General features: G+C 37.3%; 1 protein-coding gene across 3 annotated transcripts in view; it reads left to right on the forward strand.

The window, feature by feature from the left end:
• The window catches only part of LOC139473085 (nuclear receptor subfamily 5 group A member 2-like), a 230,188-nt gene that overhangs the window by 146,097 nt on the left and 69,960 nt on the right, over nucleotides 1-14,131 (forward strand). For all 3 annotated transcript variants that reach the window (XM_071255598.1, XM_071255599.1, XM_071255600.1), the window contains one exon: nucleotides 10,013-10,153. In XM_071255598.1, the coding sequence (XP_071111699.1) occupies nucleotides 10,013-10,153 (141 nt within the window). The remainder of the gene's footprint in view (nucleotides 1-10,012; nucleotides 10,154-14,131) is intronic.

The raw sequence follows: 14,131 nt of genomic DNA on the forward strand, positions 1-14,131 counted from the left end.
CCAAATAGGGGTAATTTGCATATTTTTGGAAGCATTCTTCAATTGTAGGGATTCAAATTGAGAAATGGAGGGGCTAAGCCCTACCCCCACCCCCGGGGACTAAGGCGCGGGGCTAAAAAGAGTTTATAACTTTGACACAGTTAAGATCCCCACTGTATAACCATATGTACAATTGAGAGTATAATGATTTGCCATCCACCCATTTCAAATGCTGACAGAGTCCAAACTACGAAATATTTGCAGTATTATATACATGTATAATGCAAATGTATATTTTGTCATGATTGCATAAATATCCAGGTGAGCGATACAGGCCCTATTGGCCTCTGGTTGTTTGCTGTACAGCGGATTCTATTTTTGGGATAGTTTCCAAAACAAATACACACAGTAATCTTAAAGCGCTGCATATAAAACCATACCTAGCAGAGCAGGAAATACAATTGAAATGGTAAATAATTATTTCTAATGATGTTTTCCTGCAAATTTCACATTTTCATCAACTAAGTTTCTTATCTCCCATCGTTCACCTGAAGAGATATGTAGCTTTTGACATCGCATACTTCACTTTTCCCAAATACTGCATCCCCAAGAGGGGGATGCGCCCTCTGCATGGATGTGCACTATAGTCAAGAAAATATGGTAGATCTCTTTATCTTAGTTTACACAATTACATTAACATTTGTGAAGTTGTATTTCAACTTCTGTTTTTAAAATAACATTTGCACAGTAAAGCACATTGGTTTTTTTTAATATATATATATATAAGAGAGCTACGCGATTTATCTCAAAGAACAATGAAGAACGAAGTGTGGTTTGTTTCACGATAAAACATCATTCTATCATGACGTAATTTTTTTAGATTTGAATATGCGCTCGCAACTTCATGACGTCATATATTGGATGACGTTATCTTTGAGAGGGAAGAATCTAGTAAGTTGTTCCCCACAGATGTAGCTGGACTACGCAAATATACGCAGTGATCGAACAAACAATCGCATCCAAAAGTGGGAGAGATATGACAATCTGTATTAGGAAAAAGGTTACAGATGATCAACATGAGAATTGTGAGAATATGCCGGATATACCAAACTTAACCCACCAGTTTGTAAAATGGACTTGTCCAACATTTCTGAGGTCGGATTCTGTTAGTGGTGCGTGGTATTACCGGTATACCGGTATACCACTATACCATGGTTTTTGTTAGCTGTGGTATGTACTGGTAAACTTCCTTACTATACCGGAAATTCGGCAAATTCCTGAGTCCGTGTAGGCTACGGAAATTTCCGATGTTGAATATTACGTTTCTTCATAGTTTAAGTAATATTTTTTATGTACCTGAGTTATAAACAACTAATATATATAGTAAAGGATGTCAGATTTAATAAATTTCCATAGAAAGTTATGTTTTATTTGAAATTCCCGTGCAAATCCCGTCTCGAGAGTGAACTGCATGTCTGTTTAATAACAAAATAGCGGACTTCGTGGCCATGAAAAACGGAAGGGCCAATTTTCGGTATGGAAGTATTTTGGCCTGAAAAAACGCAATAGACAGTATTGTTGAAGAGAATTTATAGAAAAAAGGTATAAATGGCTTAAATGAAGGCTTTTCTCTGTGTGTTTAAATACCATGGTATGTACCGTACTGTATTTTCCGTGGTACCCATCACCAGATTCTGTTCAGGGAGTCATCATTATTTAAATTCAGGTAAATATTTGTAAAGCTTGTACATTTTTAGAGCCTTTACATGATATTGATATCTCATATAAGAAATAAACGACTCATGGTCGTTGTTTATCCTGCAATAAAACACTGCAGGGAGAATAAACCATGAGGGGTGTGGCCGCTCCCACTTGCCATTTATTTCTTAAGTAATCCCGCGTTTAGTATACCCCACTTGCCTTTATGGAATGACATGAGTAGTCAATAAATCATGATGACACCTGCAGCTGATCAGCCCTTAGGGACTAACCATTTGATATTCGGGGTTGGGGCTGGGATGGTTTTTTAAAAAAAAATAAGTTGTTCAAGAAAATTCTTGAAAATAATTTGTTTGCTTCTATCATGATATAACATTTATACGAAGTTTTCATTTAATAATTAGATCCACAGCAAGTGCTTTTATAAGTTATCATGATGTAACATTTTTACTAAGTTTTTGTGTGGTGATTAGATCCACAAAAGGTGCTTTTATGTGTTGTCATGGTGTAATATTTATACAACACAGAGCTCCAGATAAGCTGTGTATTTGCGTAAAATACGCATCAGAAATGCGTAAATAAGCAGTAAAATAAAATCCAAGCGTATCAGATACGCAACGAACATTACAGATACGGTACAAAAATAAAACTTGTGCGTATCATCAAAATATTGTGAAGTAACCCTGCGTATTCGATTAGCAAATCAGCAACTTATTTTGAAATTATAAATGGGCATTCCGTCAACCTTGCCAAACTCCATGATGACCGTTACATCATGATCATTTGCCATCACACTTTCTTGTGGAAGTATCGTGGTATTTTTTAGTCCTATAAAGCTCTCGAACCCACACGACACCAGTTTGAAGTAGGGACTAGATGAGTAGTGTTTTTAAATATTTAACTTAAATACCCACATGTGTAAAAACTAGTGGGTAACAGAAATTTGAATACCCAGATAGAATTACTGATACCCAATGATTTTGAAATGCAGAGGTAAAATACCCACAACACCAAAAGCTTATCTGGAGCTCTGCAACATTTCGTATAATGATAGTTAAGCAAGTAATACATATCATCAGGTAAAATGCAAATGTAAAATATCAGTAGTTTCAGTAATAGCTTTTTAGATAGATTCTAGTCTGAGGTAATGAAAACACATCTCCCAGACATAATATCCAATAAGACAAAAGATATGTCTACATAGTCTTATAGATTGCCTTGAACTATTTTATTTAAGTAAATCTGTCATCACCTATATTAGAATAACATTCAGCAATTACTTCAATTTAGACTCATTAAGGATTAGCCGCCATACAAGCTCGTCTATAGTGATATCATAATCTCTTTCCAAGCACCCAGTAAATATGTCAACAACATTATGCCACATGTAACAAATGTTATATTTGGGATAACACTTTCTTAGTAAAGTACAGATTCTCGTACTAAGATTGGTGCCAGTCCAAAAGGATTAACAGGATTAAGTATTCCCCTCTGTCTAGCCATTCATTAACCATAGGGCACAACCCATCGTGTATCAACCAATCATATTCCATTTTAATGTTCTAATGAAGATTTCTCATTCGTTGCAAGAGCCCCACTAGCTTCATAGTGGTAGCATAAACATCAAAATGTAGAATTTCATTCACTCTATTCTCAGACAGTTCAGCTTCCTGGAATTGTCTATGTAATAAGTCAGCCCATTTTCTAACCATTTACAATGTGCATTCCCTACTATATGCTTATTTCCACACTTATTCACTACAAGGTCTTGCATTGCTCTCTTCAGATAAATACAAATCTGTGTTTGGTAGATAATTAAAGTCTTGATCATCTTCAATCAAAAATCATAAATCGACCCAACACTTGTATTGAGTTCCCTAATAATAGGACAGGTGTATGACTACCATAGCATGAATTAATAGCTGCTATTCTCGAGTCCACCTCCTCAATACCAGTGTCGGGTCCTTGTTTAGCACCGGCCAGTTTCACCATGGGATTACTTGCAGTGTACTTGCTCTTGTCCATTGGGAACTTATTCTGTAATAAGATGCTGAAAGATGGGGTATGGATAAACTAGAAAGTTTACATATAATTGTATGTAAGAAATGATTAAACATTCACCTCCAGATACCAAATTGTCTCTAAAGTATGTGGTTGATACCCACTTTATCATTTTGAAATACAGTTTAAAACTTGTTGAAATGCATGAAGATCGGATTTACTTAAAATGTAACTTTGGCTACAAAAAACCCCAGGATGATGGCAAAAATGCAGGCTTTAGATGTTTAACCCTTTGCTGCAATTTTTTTTTTTAATCCACGAGCACATGCAGGTATGATGCTGTCAACCCGAGAAGCAGAATCAGGGTGGCCAGTTTGGACTTAACAAGTGGCATGAAGTGTGTTTGTCTGTTAACATGGTTAAGATTTTGGCCCTACAGGATGTAGATGAGCGCTATTTAGTTCATTATTTTTAGCTAGCTCTATCCATTTATCTTGTAAATTTGGTCAAATTAAATGAGGTCTTTGTGAAGTAATTATCCTTGTCACTAACAAGTGTGTAACATTCACGGACATGCCACTCCACACCATTCTTATACTGCGGTCCAATTATCAGCTTATTAATTTGTTGTTGCAAGCTTGACTGATTTGTTTACACAATAAATATTCAAAGTGATTATGAATTACTGACGAAGTCAAGCACCTGTATTATTAGCAAATATATACGATTTGCTGGTTGGTCAAATGACAGCCATGGGTAAAGTTGCAACCATGTATTTTGAAAAACATGTGGACATGATACATCGTCCTTGCATTTCCCCTCAGTTTCATTACTATTATGGTTATCGGTGTCATCATGGTTGACAGTCTCGTGTGAAACAGTTCTGTGTTTCTTCAATGCTTTTATTAGGAGAAGAAGCTTTTTGCTTTTTCACAAAAAAACAAAAGGATTCTGAACTGACATCGGCGTTTGACAGCCAATGTGTCCGCCGTAGCAACGAAAGTGGAAAACTGCAACATTGGTTTACTGAAAAAAAAAGACCACTCGCAATCAGCTTTACAAAGCCCTTCGTTTTTTTTTCTTTACATAGATTTGTAGGCATTGCTCTGTCATTCATAAGATAGTTTGAAAGTTATGTTCGGAGCACTCAAATTAATACCAACCCCCTTCAGCGAAACAAGGTTGCACTAGGTTGTATTTGCCTTATTGATGTCATGTTTTGATCAGACGATCAAGGGGATTCAGGTATTATGGTATGGATCCAACATGGATAATTGCTGTCAGCTGCCCTAGGATTACCAGTTGTAGAACTTATCCCAATGTCTTCAACAAGAAATAATATGTCATGTGATTGGGTAAAGTGATTGGTATATGATAAAGCCAGAGGCATGATACTCTCTGTTTTAAAGTTCTCTTGCATTAGACATGAAATGGAATCATTCAAACGGAAGTGCCTGGAACATTCTTATTTATGTAACTATATAATTTTATGTAAGCAGTCCCAGGGCATTGGGGTAGCCTAGTGGTCAGGAGCACCTGCATGGTGCAATGTTAGACATCCTAGGGCATTGGGGTAGCCAAGTGGGCAGGAAGACCTGCATGGTACTATATAAGCAGTCCTAGGGCATTGGGGTAGCCAAGTGGGCAGGAAGACCTGCATGGTACTATGTAAGCAGTCCTAGGGCATTGGGGTAGCTTAGGGGGCAGGAGCACCTGCATGGTACTATCTAAGCAGTCCTAGGGCATTGGGATAGCCAAGTGGGCAGGAAGACCTGCATGGTACTATGTAAGCAGTCCTAGGGCATTGGGGTAGCTTAGGGGGCAGGAGCACCTGCATGGTACTATGTAAGCAGTCCCAGGGCATGTGGGTAGCTTAGGGGGCAGGAAGACCTGCATGGTACTATGTAAGCAGTCCTAGGGCATTGGGGTAGCTTAGGGGGCAGGAGCACCTGCATGGTACTATGTAAGCAGTCCTAGGGCATTGGGGTAGCCAAGTGGGCAGGAAGACCTGCATGGTACTATGTAAGCAGTCCTAGGGCATTGGGGTAGCCTAGTGGTACTATGTGTGATCATTGAGCAACAAAAGACCCCGTCACACTAAAGTAGAATTTATGGATGTTGCATTTTTTAACAGTCTCAAGTGTTTTATGTTGAACCTAATGGCAGACAAGTAATCTGACAAGTGATCTAACTTCCACTGGCTTTGTTATCTAACTGAGATTTGTTCATGGTGTTAAGATGAATAAAGAAAAAACAATTGTGAAAATTGTTGCAAGTACAAAGATCCCTCACTCCAACGCTACCTTTAGGGTCCAAATAATTAATGACCATTATAGACGATCAGCGGTTTGTCCGAGGTGGAGTCGTAGGGGGTAGATGACCAACTCAACATCTCTGATCTGCGCTGCAAGTTCAGTGTTGAATAAAAGATTAGAATACTAGTTGTTTATGATTCATAGTTTTACAAAAAGATTTATCGACTGTTATGCACAGTAAAAACAATACATCATATCCCTTCAGTGAATTCAGTTGACCGAACATGCATAGCAAACTTGAAAATAAATATATGAAATTTGATTTTAACATTACTATGATGATGATTTACCATTTGAATAGTATTTCCTGCTCTCCTAGGCATTGTTTTATGTGCAGAGATTAAGATTACCATGTATTTTCTCATGAACTAAGCCGTATATAGCAATGCGCACGTTTTCTCCCAATGTACTGCATTCGTTACCAACTCCTGTTATTCCGAGACAAGACGAATGGCGACTCGTGCCCCTCTCATGGCTATTTTTACCACTGGGTCTTAGTGCAAATAGGCATAGCTAAAAGAATTGTCAACTCATTGCGAACTGATTCACATATATTTCCCTAATATATCATATATATTCCAGATGCTATTTATGGTATTATACAGTGTGATTGGGTATATATTTAGATGTAAGACAAATGTATAATCAAAAATTATTCCTGTGGGATTCTTTGACCGAAGTACTAAGTCATACACGCAATCGGTTTGGTTTGTCGTATTTTTGCACATTACATTTGTCCATAGGGGGACGAGTCTTCTTGAAGGTTGGGGAAAGGGGTGAGAGGTGACAAATGAACCGACCAGTGTTTTTCAGTTTAAAAGAACCCAACGATACAACTTCAAAGAACTTTGATGCAATGCTCGGGAGAAATTATTATTTCATCTGGAATGATATGTTCCAGTATCTTGTTATTTTAGTTGCAGCTTTTACTATGTATATTTAAAATTATTAGAACCATATGCATAGCACTTTGGTACAGCTGATTTCTATTGCAGGGAATTTTTTACGAATGGAATAATTTGACCAGTCACCATGTTTACCCGCGCTACATGTATTTCGATTGCGAAAATGTCATGTTGACATGCTTGTGGCAATTTGACTATTACATGACTTTCAATCAAAGTATGGCATTTATGGCATATGTATGCATTCTCTGTCAACTATAGTTTGCCAATAGCGGTAATCTAACTGTGGTTGCTAACAGTGAGTTGAGCAATTTACTGATCACTTCACGCACGATTTCACCGAAATATATGTAAACAATATTGAATAATTTTTTGAATAAAATTAATAATAATATTATATTACAAACATAAGCCCAGATATACAATGAACACATTTTTATGACCAGGATTAAATTGCATATTTCAGTTCGGATTTGTCGACTGGTATTTCAGTGTGTAACTTGAGTTTATTGAAAATGTAAGTAGATTTGGGGCCATGCATAACCAAGTTAGAGCTATAGTGAAGAGTGCAGTAGCAAGGGAACACTGTACTTGCAAACACATTTCTAATTTGATCTCTGATCACACAGTAATCCACAAAATTCAAGTGAGCTACAGACCTTTGACATGTATCCATCCAGTATGCTTTCAAACAAAGAGTTGTAAGACAAATGGTACATGACAGACACAAGTGAATTTCGGTGAAATCGTGTGAAAACTGATTGGCAGATTGCAACATTACTGACAGCAACCACAATCAGATTTCTGATATTGACGCCTTGAACCATAGTTTTCAGAGAACGGACATATATATCTATCATAAAAGTGATCTCAATCAGTGACTCTTGACTCAGATAATGTACCAAAGTGCTATTTTGTATCTAAAATAGATATGGTAAAAGCAACAACTAAAATAAAAAAAATAATAGAGTATTTTATTTCTGGTACAATAGATACTTCTTAAAATTATTTTAAGCAATGGGTATAAGTGAATCACTGGAGATCATAAGCCCCATTGTTATTTAGTAGCGTCTTAAAAACAGAAAAATGAAGCACTTTTAGCCCATAGGCGTAGTTGAAAGATTGATTGATCTCCTTTACCGGATGTGCTTCAACCTTGAGCACTTACAAGCCACATTGGACCTCGAACGTAGGCAATATTCTGGATACTCAGTGTGATATTTTAAAAGCAAATGACAGATATGCTTTGTTTTTACTTTTTGACAGCTGTCATTTCAATTTTGACCGTGTTCTTTACCAGGTACTCATAATTTTCAAGTTGAAAAAGAAAATCATGTCTTGTGTTAAAATATTGTACTCTCTCTCTCTCATTCCATTTTTGAGTATTGTTTCATTTTACATGTGATATTCATTTTTCCTAACATGTTTTTGTCCTTTTTCATTTTTACACCCTTGGATAAAAGTGTTCTGCTGAGAACGCCATTGTGGCTTAGTGAAAGATATTCTGAAATAACATCGGTCATAGAATATAGGGCTCACCACAAAAATGAATATTAAAACAGTTATGAAGTGAAGACACAAATGTCATGTTTATCCCCCCTGGCTGTATATGTTCAGTTTTTGCAATATTTTAAATTTTCAACTAGAGTTGACATTTGCTGTTCAACTATACTGTCAGCCATTCTTGTGCAAAGTAGAAGTACATTGTTTTCATGTTCTCTCCAACTGCATTTGTGTATGCCTCTGCAAACTTCTCTGAAATTGCCATGCTGAACTTTGGCAAGTATGTTTCTCCTTGTGATGACACAAATTGATACTAGTTTGTTCAGCTCACTTGTGTTCAGTGTTTAAGGTTTTAGTCCTCAGTATTTCTGCAGAACATACTGGAAAAACAATTAATATGCCATGTTGGTCAGTGGTTGTCTTTTTTTACAGTAAAATATTCTTAAGGTCTGTTAGATGGAAGTTGATGTTTTGCATTCATGTTTCAGTCAACAAAGTCTGTGTGTGTGGTAGTGGTGATAAGCAGATTCTGATCAAGGCATCCTTGATGGCATTGGACTGATGTAGCTCACCTGACTGAAACTCATGGCCGGGTGACCCATTGGTGCCAGTGAATTTCTTCAGTTGGGAAACACTGTCCTTTCATTGTTATTTAAGATACATTTAAATAACCTTTTCAACTGACTGAAACTAAATTTTGTTGGTCATAGTTTTTACTGTTTGTGGTTTCTAACTGCAATTACATTGACAAGATCCTCTTGAGAACTAAAATCCATTTTTCTCTTCCAAAGGTTAGTTGAATAAGTTGCAATGTACTCAACTAATTTCTAATGTCCAGATTTGTTAAGATCTGTCACAATACTCATGCTCTTTTCCTCATTTCTTTTCAAAAGAGTAAATTTCAAATTGAACTCTGGTAGTTCAGAAAGATATCTTATGTTTAATGTGATTAAAATTCTTACATATTTATCATTAGATTGAGCGTGTTTTAATCATTGAGAGTTGCGACTAATTAATTGAGTTTTATTTTGCAGAGTATTCAAATAAATGTAAAGATTAAGCAAAAGAATATAAACAGAAAGAATGTTTGGGTAAGGATGCATAGTGTTCACTTGGACGACTTGTACCTACCAGTAAGTGGGGTGAATATGGGACATGCTGAGAAGATTGTCTCTCATTGGTTACACATGCCATAAGCTGAGAAAACACCCCTTTGCTAAGTGGAACAGTCCAGTCTTCATGAGACTGGTATCCTCTTTGCAATGTCAGTGTAATAGTCCAGCTGGGGTGTTACCTGGACTCAATGATGAGAGACTGCTAACTTCTAATTAAGCAGCCCTTGGTAAGTGGTGGCATGATGACACTGGGCGTTCAATGATTTTCACTGGGGAATTACATGGGAAAACAGGTTTAATATCATGCAAACGTCATGGAAGAACTTACAAGGTGTTCTTTTCTAGTCAGTGTGTGTGTGTGTGTGTGCACAAAAAAATCTATAATTACACACACACAGACACAGACACATAATTTGTTTGCTTACTTCAGCTGTCATACACACTTTAAGTTATAGTCATTGTGTTCTTCTTCCAGGTTTCTTCAAGAGAACAGTCCAAAACAAGAAAGTATATTCCTGTGTAGATAATAGAAGCTGCCAAATAGACAAGAGTCAACGAAAAAGATGTCCATATTGCAGATTTCAAAAATGTCTGACTGTGGGCATGAAGTTAGAAGGTATGTAGATGTTAGGTTCACCACTTAAATTGATTGCATCTATTTCTGTCTCCTCTCCCTCTGCTCACAATCTTTCTTTCTCTGTATTTGTGTAAAACAGTATTACAAAACAGCCAGCAATATATCAAATTGCCACACCTATGGTTATTTTAATGTTAAATATATACAGTAAAAGCAACAACTGATAAAACAAAATAATAGAAAATATTATTCCTGGTACACTTTTTTCTGATCATTGCATTAAAAATCTTTTAGTTATGATATGGGGTATGTTTTACTTGAATAACCAGTACATTACAGGAGAAAATGTGTGTACAGCTGATTGCTATTTTTCTTGCTTATTTTGCAAGATATACACCATTAATATTTTTATTTGCATATGGGAAATGCCTTGTGTAAAAAGCTTGTAGACTGATATCGTAAATCATCATATCTAGTTCTGTAAATATTGAATTCAAAATATCCATTAGACAATGGTCGATGACCAATGGTGATCTGAATCCCTGCTGTATATGTCTTCTCCTGTAGAACTATTGGACTGACGAAGCCAAATTGTTGTGAAGTGTCGTTCTCAAGAACTGCAAAAAGTAGAAGCAGAAACTATGTGTGAATGTTAATGGCTTTATAAGATTCAAGTTTGTAGCCATAAATAATGTCACATTTTTACAATGGAAAATGGAAAACAGTTTTGAATTTCCAACATCTTTTTAATGCTCTGCAATTGCATGTCTTATGTCGTGTATCTTATGTCGTGTATTGTCGTGGTCAAAACTATCAAGAAATCACCTTGAGGACATAAATTGTCATCACGTGCACACTGCCATTTTGTTCTGTAGCCCTTGGCAACCAACTGTATTCAACTTCCTATTTTGAAGGGCTGGCCTCACAACTTCATGCGATGTTACATTCTAGCCTCTCAGATACAGCATACTGGAATATTTGTCATGTTTGTCACAATTAAGGAGTTCTGTTTTATGAAAGTCATCAAAGTGGAATGTTTGTCATATACTACTCAAAATTTGATAAGGATCGTAGATATTTTTCTGAATAAAAAAACAAAATAACTGCATAACTGGCAATATTGTGTTCAAGTGAAATCAAAAACGTCTCCAACACACTTGCACGTGCATTTCATGCCATGGGAAATGCGTTTCACATCACAGTTCATGCTTTTGCTACCATTGCACGATTTCCAATCAGGCAACGGTGTCTGATTTATTCTGAAACTTTAAACTCAATTGAGTGTTTACACTACGTTTATCTACGCAATGCCCCCTCAACGTGTAAGGCGTCGCCTGACGACAGAACAACTGGGCAAATGTATTGGAATGCTTGATGCTGGCTATTCACAACGTGACGTTGCCAATGCACTAAACGTCAGCCAGAGCGTTGTAAGCAGGGCCTGGTCCCGACAGCAAAATTTTGGTACAGCAGCACACCGACATGGGGGTGGTCGTCAGAGGTCGACAACCCAACGCCAAGATCATTTTGTGGCTCTTCAGGCACGACGTCATCCCTTCTGGACAGCAACCAGCCTACGTAACGACCTCCTGAACGCCTCGGGGGTGAATGTGTCCACTCAGACGATACGGAATCGTCTTCACAATGCAGGTCTCTACTCCAGAAGGGTATGTGTCCGAATCCCCTTGACTGTTCGACACCGGCGGGAGCGATTGGAATGGGCTGAAGAACATGTCACTTGGACACGGAACGATTGGGTTCCAGTTCTGTTCACCGATGAGTCCAGGTATTGTTTGGACTTTACAGACAGGAGGCAGCGGGTGTGGCGACGACAACGTGAACGTTTCCATGATGCCAACATCAGTGAACATGACCGTTATGGTGGTGGTTCTATCATGGTCTGGGGTGGAATCAACAGAGATGGAAGGACAGATCTTCATGTCCTGGAGAGAGGAACAATGACGGGGGTGAGGTTCCGGGATGAGATCCTCGATGTGTACGTCAGACCCTACGCTGGTGCTGTTGGCCCTGAGTTCATCCTGATGGATGATAACGCCCGTCCTCATTGCGCCAGGGTGGTTGAGCAGTACCTTGAGCAGGAGACAATTGTCCGCATGGATTGGCCAGAGCGCTCGCCGGACTTGAACCCGATTGAGCATGTCTGGAACATGCTGCAGGTTGCCCTTTCACGCCGTAGACCACAACCCACGACTTTGGCAGAGCTCGGACATGCCCTCGTGGAAGAGTGGAACAACCTTCCCATTGGGAACATCCGGGTGCTTATTGACAGCATATCTCGACGTTGTCAGGCCGTCATTGATGCAAGGGGAGGTCATACTCGATATTGACACTTCATCGACTAAGTGTAATGATGGACTATCCCTCATAACTGTGTAATTCTTTCTCTTGTTTGCTGTTAACATTTTTTAATGAAATGCCTTTTGGTGTTTGCAGATTTCAAACATTCCATATTGATACAAGTTCATGCCGTTCATGAATTTTCATTCATAACATGATTAAACACGTTTCTGAGTCAGAGTCATGTCTTTTGTTATGTTTGTGGTAACTAACACACATATCACTTAGTGATCCTTATCAAATTTTGAGTAGTATATATAAAATGTTTGTAAAAATTGTTTAGAATAAGCAAAATATATTTCCATAGAAGGCACATACAAAATCAGAGTTTAACCTTTGTGTATTGTGAATTTTACTGTTCTGCATTTCAACAATATCATTCAATGTTACATTCATTTAAGATGATGTTAAGTTCAGTACTTCTTACGTATTTGTGAAGACATTCATTCTCAATGTTTACAGAATATTTTGTTCATTTTAAACTGTCAACTCCTTATCCAGGTGAGCTACAGTGCTGTGACATTGAAGGTCACTGAGTGTGAGCTGGGCATAAGGAAAGCTTGTGGGGTAAAGTCTTCATGAAATCAACTTTTATGTGACCCCTGTATTTTGAATAAATATTTGAATCAACTCATCCAACTCTTTCAACACCGCAGGACGGTATCCATTGCAGTAATTGGACTGGCAGCCTTAGGTCACGTGCTTGAATTTGACCAATCCTTGATCATTAAACAAGCATTTCGGCAAAAATTTGTCATTAGAAACCAATTTCTATCCAATAGAATTGCATGTTACAATTATAACTCTTGGTGAGGTTACTGTGAGATTATTGATGTTCAGGGTGTTATATCTAATAAAAATGGATGTATATCCCAGTACATGTATTTCCTGATGCCTCTGAGCAGAAAGCCACTGTTATCGAGAAATAGGTGATGATAGATGTTATTTATAATTCATCTTATGATCATTTTCCAATTCATAAACAATGAAAATATTAAAGAAATGGGTAAGTGGATATTATGAAATTTTACAATTTCTGAAAATCGCCACACTTTTCACTTCATTGATGTTTAATCTGAAATTTATGAATGTTTTAAGTTCATTTTTAATATAAACATAAGCTAAGCTATAACATAATGCATTATTTATAAAATGTGATTTACATAATTTTCATATTTATAAACAGTAGGATTAGACCTTCCAAATGGTGTATGACATGTAGTAGCAAAGATGTTTTACAAGCTGGTATTTTCTGTGATGAATGTAGGCTTCATTACCCCAGAGACACTGGAAAGTCGGTGTGAGAGCAGTAAAAGCTTCTGGTTGACCGGTGATGAAGGAGTTAAAGTCATTTTCTGATCTCATATTTGTAGGTTTGATGCAAGGGAGGTTCTGACATATGATTGGCTGAATTGAGGGTCAAGGTCCTTCAAGGTTCATAAAGACTGGAAAAGGACTTGTAGTTGAAGGTCCCTCTTGAAAAGCTTTGATTTGTTAGTGTCAATGTACAAAAGCCTTGAAAATGACAACTAGCTTGAAAAGCCTTGAACTTGTACAAATGATATCCTTGTTAATGAAAACATTAAAATTCATGACAGGTTAATTTATTTTGACAGGTTAATTTATTTTAATTGTTCATTTACAAAATGAATCATTGTC

This window comes from Haliotis cracherodii, unplaced genomic scaffold (assembly GCF_022045235.1).
Source record: "Haliotis cracherodii isolate W230 unplaced genomic scaffold, xgHalCrac1.p SCAF_26, whole genome shotgun sequence".
NCBI lineage: Eukaryota > Metazoa > Mollusca > Gastropoda > Lepetellida > Haliotidae > Haliotis > Haliotis cracherodii.